The sequence below is a fragment of the Capra hircus genome, chromosome 2 (assembly GCF_001704415.2).
Source record: "Capra hircus breed San Clemente chromosome 2, ASM170441v1, whole genome shotgun sequence".
In the NCBI taxonomy this organism is placed as follows: Eukaryota; Metazoa; Chordata; class Mammalia; order Artiodactyla; family Bovidae; genus Capra; species Capra hircus.
The window spans coordinates 64,816,039-64,829,828 of NC_030809.1; the positions used below are offsets into that span (position 1 = coordinate 64,816,039).

Consider the following 13,790-nt stretch of genomic DNA (forward strand, 5'->3'; position numbering starts at 1 on the left):
TCTTGTCTCTGGCTTTGGGTTGGGTTCAGCCAATGGAAGACATAGCCAGGAGATTCAGAGGGCAGAAGAGAGGTCAGGGTATTTATCCCAACACACCTGACAGTTTTTCCATTTGTTTGTTTTGGTTGTACTATGCAGCATGTGGGATCCTGGTTCCTAAACCAGGGATGGAACCTGCACCCCCTGCAGCAGAAACACAGAGTCTTAACCACCGGACCACCAGGGAAGTCCCAGACTGTGGTTTTGACAGAGGCTGCATTCCCCTCTGGTTAAGATCCTGTGGGTGGCTCCACTCCCAAGGATAGCTCTTGCCTGCTTGGGGAGACACCGCTTTCTCTCTTTGCTCCTTGTTAAAGGAAAATTATCCTGACACATTAAAATGGTAAAGAAACCTTCATTCAAGACTGTTACAACAGGGGTGTTGCAACAGAGGAGAGAACCAGGGCTCAACTCAGAATATAACAAGAAACAAAGGGGATTCGTAGCTATGGAGTAGGGTGAGGGCAGCCGTGGATGGACGATTACTAAGAGGAGACATCAAGACAGGGAGATTTCTGCTAAACTGACTTAACACCCTTCTTGCTATAGGCAGGACAGGATTATCCATCTAAGGTGGGAGAGACAAGGAACTTGACGAGATATCAAGGGGGAAGATTCTCACTAACCCATGGCAGGAGTCTTGCTGAGGCAGGCCAAAGACAGGTGGGGCCAAGGTCAAAGCAGAAGAGGCGCAGAGGAGTCTGACCAGGCCTATCGCTGCTGACCTGGGCACCTGCATGTCCCCTGCTGGTTCCCTGAGCCTCACCCACACTTCTGCATGGCATCTTCTCATTAAACTTTCAATGAAACCATGTGAGCAATGGAGTCTCCCTCTCCTGCAGCCCCTGATCGCCGGTCCTACAGACCTCACAGAGCTGTTTCAAGGATCAAATGAAATGCTGCATACAAAAGAGCTTTGGAAAGACTGAGAGTGAGAAAGTCATCTTCAGGATTGAGAGAAGTTCTACTGCCATGCAAAGGATGTGGGCCCGGGCTTTGGACTCAGTCCTGGTTTCAATCCAGGCCCTGCCCCTTGCTGGCTGCATTGTTGAGGCAAATGGTTACCTTTCCCAAGCCTCAAGTTCCCATCTGATTCATCAAGGAAAGTCAGTGTCTCTCAGACAGTCTTGGAGGATTGTCTATGATGATACACCCAGTTATTAAAAAACTCCCCAGCACATGGTGGGTATTAAATACATGATTAGTTCCCCACATGCTCCCTTCCACCCTATTCTGAAACTGTGTTCTCCGGCAGGTTCTACAAAGCCACTGACGGCATCCATGGCTTCCCACAGAGCATTTCAGATCCTTTCCTCGATATTCTGAGAGACAGAGCCTCCTATTTAAGGAACAATGGCTTTCCACAGGCCAGAAATCGATTGAATTACCCAGAACAAATGTCGTTTTGCTTTTTCACTGGTGATCATGAGGCTCTGGTATAGAGCACAGATTGCATCTTGCATTATTTTCTTTTCTTTTTTTTTTTTTGTCTTTCTATCAAAAAAATCAATACATCCAGTCATTACAGAAACTATTCATCAACATGAAAGTCTATAAGTAAAAATGGCATATCCTTATGCATGCACTTTTTCTAATGCACATTTATGATGTCAGAGAAACTAGTTCATAGCATTTCTCCAGCCTGAATCTTGAATCAATTGAGAAATACGAGGAAGACAATGGGACCCAATATCACTTTTGTTGGTGATAATGGTCTCAAAGAATGTGGTTTATACTTGTGGACCAGAGGGGAGAAACCACCACACTGGCCACACTTGATCAAGGCAGTCAGAACCTTGACTTTCAAGGACAGCCTGGGCCAGGGCAATCCAGTTACTGGCTCTCTGCTGGTGGGGACGCTATGAAAGGAAAGGGTGTGTGTGTGTGTATGTGTGAGTGCGCGCGTGTGTGCATGAGCATGTACACGTGCCCAGAATCTCATGCCAGTCCTTACACCAGGTAGAGCTCACCTCCCTTCCATGTGTGGGGAAGAGGGTGAGGGAGAGAAGTCAATGAGCTGATGGCCTTCAAGTGCCTGAGAAAAAGATCTAGATAGAAGGAGACACAAAAGGAAAGGGGATGTGCACCAGAGCAGAAAAGAAAAAAACAAAAACAAAAACAAACTGGGTCTACAAAACCCCTCTGAGGGTGCCTTGTACTGTACTGAGAGGCCAAAGCAACCTTCAGGAGATCCGATGAAGAAGGAAATGGCGACCCTCGCCAGTATTCTTGCCTGGAGAATCCCATGAACTGAGGAGCCTGGTGGGCTACAGTCCATGGCTTCGCAAGAAGTTGTACACGACTGAGTGACTAAACAACAAGGAGATCTAAGCCCTCAGACTCAGGATGAGCAGCTGCGGGGCACACCTGCCTAATACTGAAATAGCTCCCGGGGAAACCAGAAAGCACAAACGCTCCAGCACAGCCCCAAACGCTGGGGTGCACCGATGGTCCTCCTTGGTCTCACCTGATCATCAAAGGCTTCTCAGTGTGATGGAGCTCATATGTGTGCAACTTTCTGGAAGGAGCGTAAATATCTAATAAGAAAGAAAAAAAAAAGTGAAAATCGGAAATGGAGTAGCTGCCCCCCGGAATAGTGCCATAGGGATTGAACGAGCACCGGCTGTGTCACAGGGCACTAGCACAAACTTTTCACCCAGAAGGCGGGTATTATTAGAGGTACTGTTCGGATGAGAACGCTGAGGCTCCAAAAGGTGGCCTCCTGCCCATCCTCACGCAGTGCAGCGGTGGCGGCGCTGACTCGGACCTTGGGGAGGGCTCTTTTAGTCCGTGGGGGTGTGGCAGCGGGGCCTGCCGACCATAGCCTGCGGGAGCCGCTCTAGGCCTCGCGTCCTCCCTCCACCTCCTCCTCAGCGGGCCTTCGCGCTGACCCCCGCCAGCCGGCCAGCCAGCAGGGGTGGGTGGAGGAGCGCACGCCACGCCGCGCCGCGTCCTTATCAACCGGCGGGGCGGCGTGGTGCGGGGCCACCCCGTCAGGGGAGGCGCAGTCCCGGGCCCGCCGCGGGTGGGGCCATGGCTCCCCTGGGCGCGGCGGCCAGCCGGGGTCCGAGAGGCTGCAGGGAGCGCTGAGTGCTGAGCGGCGGTGCGCGCGGGCAGGCGGCCGTCGGGGCGCCAGCGGAGCGCACGCGGCACCATGCGCCCCCGCCTGCCGCCACTGCCCGGGCTGCTGCTGCTAGCCTGCGCCGTGCACGCGGTGAGTACGCTCCCTTCCGCGGGTCCCTCTAGAGGTGAGGGGTGGAGGGGCCCCACCAGATCTCCTGCTGGGCAGCGGGAGGTGTTTCTCCCCATCCTTTCCCCGCAACTATGATTTTTGTCTGCTCCTCTCCGGAGGGTCCTCTCCTCCGAAATAAAATCTGTACGTGCCCGGGCGCAGGCAGCGCTGAGATAACTTACCTTGCCCTTCACCCCACCCGGGCGCTCCTGGGCGGAAATTCGGAAGCCGCCCCGGCCGTGCCTTTTGTATGCGGGCACTTTGCCTGCAGTATTTCCTTGAAACCTCATCATCGACTTTCGAAGTTGCTATTTTCACCCTCACTTTGCGGACAAAGAAAGCGAGACTTAGAAAGACAAAAAAAAAAAAAACAAAAACAAAAAAACAAAACAACAACAACAACAAAAAAAAACTTGCCCCGAGAAAAGACAGCTGGAACCCAGTCTGTCTGCCCCAGAGCCTTGCCATTTGCACGGACAGCGGCTGCGGACGGGGAGACTTGAAAGCTAGGCGGTAACTGCCGGAGCTGTAACGCCAGCGTTTGCCGCTTCCTCCTTGGTCTTGTGGGTTTGGCTCCGCAATGTCGATGGGTCTGGGGACTTCTGGGAGCAGCTGGTCTCCCCAAACCAGGTCCAGGGAGGAACTGGCAGAGAAAAGGGAAGGCAGCAGAGTGAGTGGCTTATGTTGCTTTCTCACAAACTCCAGGAGTCCTGGCCTCTGCCTGTGGGGTTTGTGAAAGAGGGTGGCTGCGGCCAGTGGGGAGAAGGAGCGGTGAGGAAGGGGCGCACAGATTCCAGAACTTCCCCTTTCCACCAGCATTCCAAACAGGCCCCCCACCGCCTCAGTCCCAAGAAACTCCCCAGGGAAAGCACTTAGGAACTCAATTCCGAGCCTGAAATCTCTGTCCTGGGCAAACCCTTCCTGCAAACACATCAGTGGCCCTCCTGTGGTCCTCTCCTGGTTGGCTATAAGAAAGACTTGCTTCTGGAGCTGGTGGGAGTGTTGACACGCAGGAGGCACAGCTCCTGTGGTGTCCAGAGCGGGGTTTCCGGCTCTCCTGTGCAGCTCCCTTGTGTTAATAACTTGGAGCCTCCTGTCGTCAGCGCTGCAGTTGGAAGGTGCTAGGACAACAGCACCTGCTTGCAAGTCTGAGCTCCCACTTTGGGGAAACGCCATCTGAGACATGGGGACAGTTCAAAGCCAAATTCAGCCTCTGAGTGTGTTATTTGGTGCCCAGAGCTGGGAGGCAGCCCTTTTGGTGACCTCACCCCACCTCCTGCCCACCGCCAGCCTCCTTTTTAAGTATCTGCAGTAACACTGCGGTTGTCAGAAGAAATCAACAAGTGGTTGGGTCTTCAGGACTAAGGTTCAATGTACATTTTAATCTCCAGCATCATTTTAGGAATAAGCCCAGGGGAAAATGAGATCCCTTGGTTCAGGTCTTCCGTGTGCCTTGGAAGGATGCTTTATTATGCCTTGATCCACTTTCCTCCTTTTGCAGGGGAGCAAACTGATACCCACAGAGAGCAGGGACCTGCTCCTTATCAGTAAGTTTGTGGCAGCTCTGGGACTGGAGCCCAGATCTCGCCTTTCTCAACAGCCCAGGGCTGTGTCTGGGTTGTCGCTTGTCTTTGCTCACATCTTCCTCTGCTCACGTACCGCTTTATGTTCCTGCCAGGTGGTTTCCTGTGTGTAAGTCTTGGCTCTCTGGTGGTTTTATGGGCTTATCCAGATCTGAGGTTCACACTTCTTGGCAGAGAACTCCGTCAACAAATAGGGATGGAATTGCTCGGCTTTGGTTGGAGGATTTCCCAGCCTATGGAACCCTGCTTTTTTCCTGTTTGAGTGGTCAGACATTTAATTTTGAAACTGAAGGACATTCAAACAATTCCTTATCATTTCATGCTTCGTCTTGGGGGAAATCATAGGCATCTTCCCAACTGGTGGTGGTGGGGGATCACTAAGGTCAAATTGCTTATTAGTACTCCCCCCAGCTCCCCACCTTTTCACACAGAGATGTAGGGAGGGTCCCTTGCAAGTGGACTGAAAAGTGCTGGTGGCTGGTGGGGCAGTTTTTTGAGACCCCCATAAGAAACTCCGGCTTCACCTCCCCTTGCTGTCCACACCCATGTCTCTCATGAGGATATTTACCTGGAACAATATTGTCATTATTTACCAGCGTACCTGTCCTTCCCGTCCTCCCCAGTACGTTCACTTAGAGCTTGAACCTTGAGACTCAGTCGCACTCATCCTTTATCCTTAGAACCTGTCATATCAGAAGAAAGAGTCAATGACTGTGTGTGGGCTGAATGAATGAATGAAGTGATGGTGCTATCCATAGTGGCTGCCCTCATGTGGGGCACTTTCATGTAACAACAGGTAGTGAAGAATGACATCTTACAAGCAATCATTGCTTACAAAATTGTACATAAATCTGCCAGGCAAAGGTGCAGTCTCTCAGGGGCGGGCTTTTAAATCCAGGGCATCTTGTCAACTGCCCACCTGAGAACCTGAGTGTGTTAAGTGGGGTACAAGGGGCTACTTTTTCCTTCAAGCAGGGTTTCTTAACTTTGACACTGTAATTCTGGATATTAAATCTGAGCTTTCCACATGGGATGCTGGGACAACAGCTATGCCCTCCCCTGGCATGGGAGGGAATGAGAGGGTGGAGATAGTGGTTAGAGAGAGGGGAGCAGGGGGTGGGGGTGCCCTGTACACTGTGTGCTGTCCAGCAGCGTCCCTGTACTCTGCCTACCAGAAGCTAGTATCTTCTCTCCAAGTTGTGCCAACAGAAATTGTCTCCAGACATTGCCAACTGTCCTCTGGGAGCAGGCAGGGCAAAACTGCCCTGGTTGAGAACTACTGCCTTAAAAAAGTTATTATGTCTCAGGGGAAATGTGTGAACAAGATTCGCAATAGGTGTCACTGGATGTTGGATTCAGGGTAGTGGGGTTGGTGACAGGGAATCTGAGCTGGAGACAGAAGCAGGTGTACCAGTGAAAACCCATCTCCGGATGAGGAGACCTCTATAGGGCATGGGTTCCTTTGGCTTCCCCACCCTCTCTTCCCACTCCGCCATGTCCCTCTTCATTTCTTCTCAGTTGATGGCTCAGAAACACAAAAACTCTAAGGCGGGGTCTGGCATGTGGTGGTCCCCACTCCTTTCTGGACTGCATCTGGACCCAGAGGTTGACAAGCTGGGTGAGCAGAATTTTAGGAAGGCCTGCAAGGTCACCAGAGGATCTGACTACTGATGCCTCTTAGAGAAAAGTCACTGGGAGCTTTGTATCCCTGAACAATATTCCGAGGTAGTATTGTGGATTTCTTTTTGAGTTTTTGCTCTTCCTAAAATTCGTGTGACTGATGACCATGAGGATTATGATGGTGAAGGCTTCCCTCAGTGCCTACTTCACACCAGATACTCTGCTAAGCTGTGCCTGGCACTACTTGACTTCTCTCACCAACAGTCATCATCCTCACTGTGCATTTGAAGAAACTGAGATGCAGAAAGAGGTGAAACCATTGGTCAAGTCACCCGGCTGACATGATGGTGTAAGGACCCAAAGCCAGCTGTGCTTAGCCAGCACGTGCATCTGCTTCCAAAGAGAGGCCGCTCTGGTTTTTGGCTTCCAAGGCACTGTCATGTAACCTTTCTCAAACCACAAAATGACAATAACTACAGTTTAATCTAATCACTTTATAAAAGGCAAATCAAATACAGAATTACACACAGCATTTTATTGAGGGTTGCCAGACATGAGGTTGGGGCCACAAATTCAAAAAAACAGGAGAGATGCTTCCCACACTGTTTAGGGGAGTCCTTTAGACTTTGGCACCCCCTTTAGGAGTTGCTACAAAGCTCCCCTCCTGTCCCGTCCCCCAAATCCCCTCCCTTGACACTGGAGGGCACAGGTCTCTTCCTGGCACCTCTTGTTGAAAGCCCAGATTCCACAACCAGGATTAGAGCTCTGCCCCCAGAGTGGCCTCTGGTTTGGCCCCTGCATCCCTGACCTCAGCCAGCTGAGGTCACCACTGACCTTTGCTCAGGCTCTGGAACAACCTGCAGCCCCAGATAAGACCCACAACACTCAGATTCTATCTACTTGCTTACATAACAGAGTATATAAGTATTCATGAGGATATGAGAAAGCAGGGATCTCTTGGGGCCCATCCAGCTTCAATATTCCATGTCTGAAAGACTCCAAGGGGCGTCTGGGGAAGGGACCTCCCTGATGGGTCATCTCCTGGTGGTTGTGCTGCCAGGATTCCTGAGTTTTCCAGACTTCTCCAGAATCACGGCATGCCCCACATCACTTCCCTCTCTCTTGGCTCCCCAAGGCTCCCCTTGGTGTCTTCAGAGATTTCTGACCTTACTACCTTCTTTCATTTTCAATAGATGGGTGTACCTCCCGTATCCTGAGAGTCAGAGAATGAACTTCCTCTGAGCAGCATCTTGCCCTCACAGATGAATCTAAGTTGGACCCTCCTGTTCCTGTCCTCCTGCACCCAACGTCATGCCGTGCCAGAGCAGCACAGACTGAGGGGCTTGAACAGTGGAAATTTATCTTCTCGTAGGCCTGGAGGCTGGATATCCCAGATCATGGTTGGATTCTGGGAAGACCTCCCTCCCTGGCTTGTAGTTGGCTGCCTGGTCCTCATGTAACCTTTCCTCTGACTTCTGAGAGAGTGAGTTCACTGATATCTCTTGTAAGGATGTTAATCCTATCAGATTTGGGCCCCCTATGACCTTATTTGACCTTAATGAACTCCTTCTGGGCCCTGTCTCCTAACAGAGCCGCACCTGGGGTTAGGGAGTCAATATATTCTTTGAGGGACACAGACGTTCAGCCTGCATCACACCTGAATGGAATAGAGGCTTTGCTCCAGCCCCATGCTCCTGACTTCTTCCCCCCACCATGCTCAGTGACTTTTGTCCTGAGATGACACAGAGGTAGCCTTCATCCTGCTCCTCTTGACTGGATTTTCCATCAGCTAGTCAACCTGCCCAAGCCCATCCAGCCAAGTGGCAAAGGAACTTCTCAGCTCTGGCCATGGTTCCTCCGCTACTGCTCATGGCCAGCATTTTGGAAGATGCATCTATGATCCCTGCCTCCACCTCTGTCCGTTCCTCAGCCTGCAGCACCCTGGCTCTCACCCATTCCCTACTCGCATCAGTCTCACCAGGCCCTGCATTATCCCACTTTCCCTAGACAGGGCGTGGTCTCTGTCCCACCCAAGGGGAACACATGGTTGATGAGAGTTTGGACGCTATGACTAATGACATCAAGGCAGCGAGCACACTCCTTGACTGTTCTGGGCAAGATGGGCAGGGCGCCCATGGGACTTCAGCCTCTTAGAGACATTTGGTGCTGGGACACTCTGTCCCTCCCCCTCTTCCTCACCTTGGTGCCTGCCTTTCACAGGCTTGTGGTTCCCACTGCGCCTCAAATGAGGTTTTCCCTCTTTCAAGGTTTCCCCATGTCACATGGTTCCTTCCTCTTGTGTGATCCCTCCTCCCACGTGGTCCCTCCTTTTGCTCATCTTCCCAGCCTGTGAGGGTCACTGTCTCAGGCACTGTCTCTGGCCCTTGCTCTCCTTATGCTTGCTGCTCTCTCTTACTATGTGAGTTTCCTTGCCCATCTTAAGGTGATATAAATCCAACCTTAACCATGCTTGTCTCACTTCAGCGGCTGCCAAACTCACATCTCTTGTCCTTGTTTTTCCTGTTGTTGGAGTTACTGAGGTACCCAAAGCAGACACATAGGAATGATGCTGGCCCCTGTCCTCAGCTGGCCCTCAGCCCCTGCTGGCCCCTGTCACATCTGTGCACATGCCCTGTGCTATGGGGGTGACTTCTCGCCTACGCGGTGCAGTGCCTCCCAGGGGTTTCCTGCCACTGCTTGTGGTCCATGGTGGCCTGGCCACTACCTTCCCCGCATGCTTCCACCATAGGTGCCTCTGGACCCCTTGGAGCCTGTGAGCTACGGCAATAAGATCTGTGTCCGCTCACCTTCGATTGCAGAGCATCCTAGGGACCCAGTAAGTGTTAGATGACATTTTGGGTTTGGAACTGGTTGTAGGATCGAGTTCCCTCTTTATTTGTCACTGTATAAACTAGACTAATATCTCTCTCTTTTCCCCTGTGAAACTATTCCTTTCCAGTCTCAGGTTGGCAGTTGATGAGCAAAGTGTGTTGAGTTTCTTCCCATCCTTTGGAATTCAGTAGTTTTTCATTGGAGAAGGTAATGGCAACCTACTCCAGTACTCTTGCCTGGAAAATCCCATGGATGGAGGAGTCTGGTAGGCTGCAGTCCATGGGGTCGCTAAGAGTTGGACATGACTGAGCGACTTCACTTTCACTTTTCACTTTCATGCATTGGGGAAGGAAATGGTAACCCAGCCCAGTGTTCTTGCCTGGAGACTCCCAGGGATGGGGGAGCCTGGTGGGCTGCTGTCTACAGGGTTGCACAAAGTTGGCCACGACTGAAGCAACTTAGCAGCAGCAGCAGGTGAATAAAAGCTTTTTCACTCCTGAAAAGATTCAAAAGTTGACCTCCTTATTTGTGCTTTCTCAGGAAGTTACTGTAGAATGTGCTTCTGAAGAACAAGGAAGCAAAGCCGAGAAAAAGACAGAGAATATAGGAAATAGAACTGTGCCTGGGGGAGCTGGGGAGAGGCCCCCTAGAAGCACAGCCAGGTGCCAGGCCCCGTTGGCAGAGGTCTGTGGGAGAGAGGGCTCCAGGGACTGAAAGAATAGACCTCTTGATAAATGTCTATCAAGGCTGTTGGAGCATTGGATAAATTAATCCTATCTACCTAGATAAACTAATCAAATGAAAACGCAAAGTCAATTGTTGACCACAGGAAAAACAAAATGTACAAGAAGAGACATAATCGTTTTACATGGCTAGACTCAGCAGTGAGCAATATTTCATAGTCAAAGTAAGTCATTATAAATACAGACCATTCATTTAACTAACAATTAAGAGAAGGCTATGTCAATATATTATATGGGGGGAGGGAAGTATATGTAGGGAGGTTTAAAAACATCTAAATCTTTCTCTTCCATAATAGAGTTTTGGATAATGTCTCAAACTGATAAACCAAGAAATAACAATATGAGATAATTTTGAAATACAGAGATAAAACGAAAATATACATCTAAAGAAAAGGAAAGTGGTTTTCTCTGGAGAGCAGGAAAAGGTTAGGCAAGGGAACTGCTGTTTTTTTGCTATAAGCACTTTAGTACTAGGACAAGTAAAAGAAAAAAAAGTGCCTATCCAAACTTGATTTTTAAAAACTATTAAAAGGGACCTTTTCAAGACTAATAGCTCTTGCTTTGAGGAGTATTTTATATAAATTTTAGCAATACTTTCACCGTCACTTGTTTCTCCTGTGAATTTAGAGGAAAATTTTAAAGGGGTGCACTATAGAGCATAGTCCGTTTTTGTCTTAAAAAGATTTTTTTGGCTGTGCTGTCCAGCTTGTTCAATCTCTGACTAGGGATTGAACCTGCCCATGCCCTCGGCAGTGAAAACACAGAATCCTAAGCACTGGATTGCCAGGAAATTCCCAATATTTTGAAATTCATTGATTATATAGAAACATGCACAAGCATACATACATTTGAGCTCTAAATATCAGCCTCTTCTTTCCTCTAGGAAAACCTAGATGATACGGGAGCTTTTTTCCCCTTCATTCTCCCTCTGAGGGATCTAACAAACTGTTGCTCCATGAACACAATCTTCCCAGCCACTCCCATCTGCGCTGATGGCCCCACTCTGTCACTGAGACCACTGTCTGCAGGCTGAAGACTCATCCACAGACTCAGCCCTTTCAACGGAACACTGTTGCTGTCATACAAACAGTGGATGCATACGTTTCTGCAATTGATATGCCACCACACAAAACAATCTTGCTTTATTCAGTTTTAATGAAAGGATTAAGGGTAAACGAACTGTGGAATGATCTACTTCACACCCACTAAGATAGATATTGGAGCTTGCCAGGTTACGCTACTGGTAAAGAACCTGCCTGCCAATGCAGGAGACGGAGAAGATGCAGGCTTGATCCCTGGGATGGTAAGATCCCCCGGAGGAGGAAAAGGTAACCGAGTCCAGTATTCTTGCCTGGAAAATCCCATGGACCGAGGAGCTTGGCAGGTTACAGTCCATAGGGTCGCAGAGAGTCAAACATGACTAAAAGGACTTAGCACAGCACAATAGACATTATTAAAACAGAAGAATAAGGGTTGAGGATGAGGATGTAGAGAAACTAGAACTCTGTGCATTGTTGGCAGGAAGGTAAAATGGTACAGCTGATGTGGAAAATGGTGTGGTGGTCCCTTAAAAAAGTAATCGAAATTACCATATGATCCAGCCATTTCGCTTCTGGATATGTGTGTGCTGCTGCTGCTGCTGCTGCTAAGTCACTTCAGTCATGTCCGACTCTGTGCAACCCCAGAGACGGCAGCCCACCAGGCTCCCCCATCCCTGGGATTCTCCAGACAAGAACACTGGGGTGGGTTGCCATTTCGCTTCTGGATATGTACCTAGAAGAACTGACAGCCGGGACTCGAAGAGATACTTGTACACCTCTGCTCTTGGCTGCATTATTCACAATAGCCAAGAGGTGGAAACACCCAAGTGATGAGTAGATGAACCAAGTGTGGTCTGTTCATAGAGTGGAATAGTATTCATCCATATAAAGGAATGAAATTCCAATAGATGCTACAAGATGGATGTGAAATGAGGTACAGAAGAGCAAATATTGTATGATGCCACTTACATGAACAGACATATTCACAGAGTCAGAAAGTAGAATAGAGGTTGCTGTTTAATTGGTACAGAGTTTCTGTTGGGCTGTAGAAGTCCTGGAAATGGATAGGAGTGGTCACTGTACAACTTTTCATTTAATTCCACTGAATTATACACTTAAACATGATTGCAGTGGCAAATGGTATGTATATTTTGCTACAACTTAAGAAATTTAGAATTAAAAGAAGCTAAACTATCCTCTAATGTTTATTTTCCCATTGTTGTTGTTTAGTTGCTAAGTCCATCTGACTCTTTGTGACCCTGTGGACTGCAGCGTGCCAGGCTTCCCTGCCCTTCACTATCTCCTGGAGTTTGCTCAAGCTTATATCCATTGAGTCAATGATGCTATTCAACCATCTCATCTTCTGTCACCCCCTTTTCCTCCTTCCCTCAGTCTTTCACAGCCTCAGGATCTTTTCCAGTGAGTCGGCTCTTCCAATCAGATGGCCAAAGCATTGGAGCTTCATCATCAGTCCTTCTGATGAATATTCAGGATTGATTTCCTTTAGAGTTGACTGGTTTGATCTCTTTGCTGTCCAAGGGACTCTCAAGAATCTTCTCCAGCACCACAATTTGAGGCACCAGCCTTTGGCACTCAGCATTCTTTATGGTCCAATTCTCACATCTCACATCTAGTCAAAAACCATAGCTTTGACTAGACCTTTGTTGGCAAAGTGATGTCTCTGCTTTTTAATATACTGTCTAGGTTTGCCATAGCTTTCCTTTTAAGGGCAAGCATCTTTTAACTTCATGGCTGCAGTTACCTTCTACAAAGATTTTGGAGCCCAAGAAAAAAACAAAATCTGTCACCGCTTCTGCTTTTTCCCCATCTATTTGCCATGAAGTGATGGAACTGTATGCCATAATCTTAGTTTTTTGACTGTTAAGTTTTAAGCCAGTGTTTTCACTCTCCTCTTTCACCCTCATCAAGAAGCTCGTTAGTTCCTCTTCACTTTCTGTTATTAGAGTGGTATCATCTGCTTATCTGAGATTGTTGATATTTCTCCCTGCAGTCTTGATTCCAGCTTGTGATTCATTCAGCCCAGCATTGTGAGTGATATACTCTGCATAGAAGTTAAAAATAAGCAGGGTGACAATATACAGCCTTGATGTACTCCTTTCCCAATTTGGAACCAGTCTATTGTTCCCAAATGTCCAGTTCTAACAGTTGCTTCTTGACCTGCACATAGGTTTCTCAGGAAACAGGTAAGGTGGTCTGGTATTCCCATCTCTAAGAATTTTCCAGTTTGTTGTGATCCACACAGTCAAAGGCTTTATTGTAGTCAGTGAAAGAGAAATAGATGTTTCTCTGGAATTCCATTGCTTTTTCGATGATCCAGTGAATGTTGGCAGTTTGATCTCTGGTTCCTCTGCCTTTTCCAAATCCAGCTTGTGCATCTGGAAGTTCTTGGTTCATGTATTGCTGAAGCCTAGCTGGAAGGATTTTGAGCATAACAACCTTGCTAGCATGTGAAATGAGTGCATATTTTCCCATAGTCCTAGGGAAAAACATGAAGAAGTTGAACCTTTCTTGGAGAGGATTCCCACTGTAGGTATCCCCCCGTTCCTCATCTTGCTCCATCGCTTACAAGAGCCCTCTGTGCTACAGTGCTGCTTTCTTCAACCTCCAAGAGTGCACATCACCACCCACTTTCAGGAGGTGCCACCCCCACCCAGTCATCTATGCTGTGTAACAATCACAA

The 13,790-nt window shown here is 48.7% G+C and overlaps 1 protein-coding gene across 2 annotated transcripts in view; it reads left to right on the forward strand.

Moving 5' to 3' along the window:
• Positions 3,050-13,790, forward strand: part of SCTR (secretin receptor) — a 71,111-nt gene continuing 60,370 nt past the window's right edge. Inside the window, exon 1 of one of the 2 annotated variants that reach the window (XM_018061801.1) lies at positions 3,050-3,253. In XM_018061801.1, coding sequence (XP_017917290.1) covers positions 3,194-3,253 — 60 coding nt within the window. In that variant the 5' untranslated portion in view covers positions 3,050-3,193. The remainder of the gene's footprint in view (positions 3,254-13,790) is intronic. The other variant, XM_018061795.1, reaches the window with a different exon arrangement.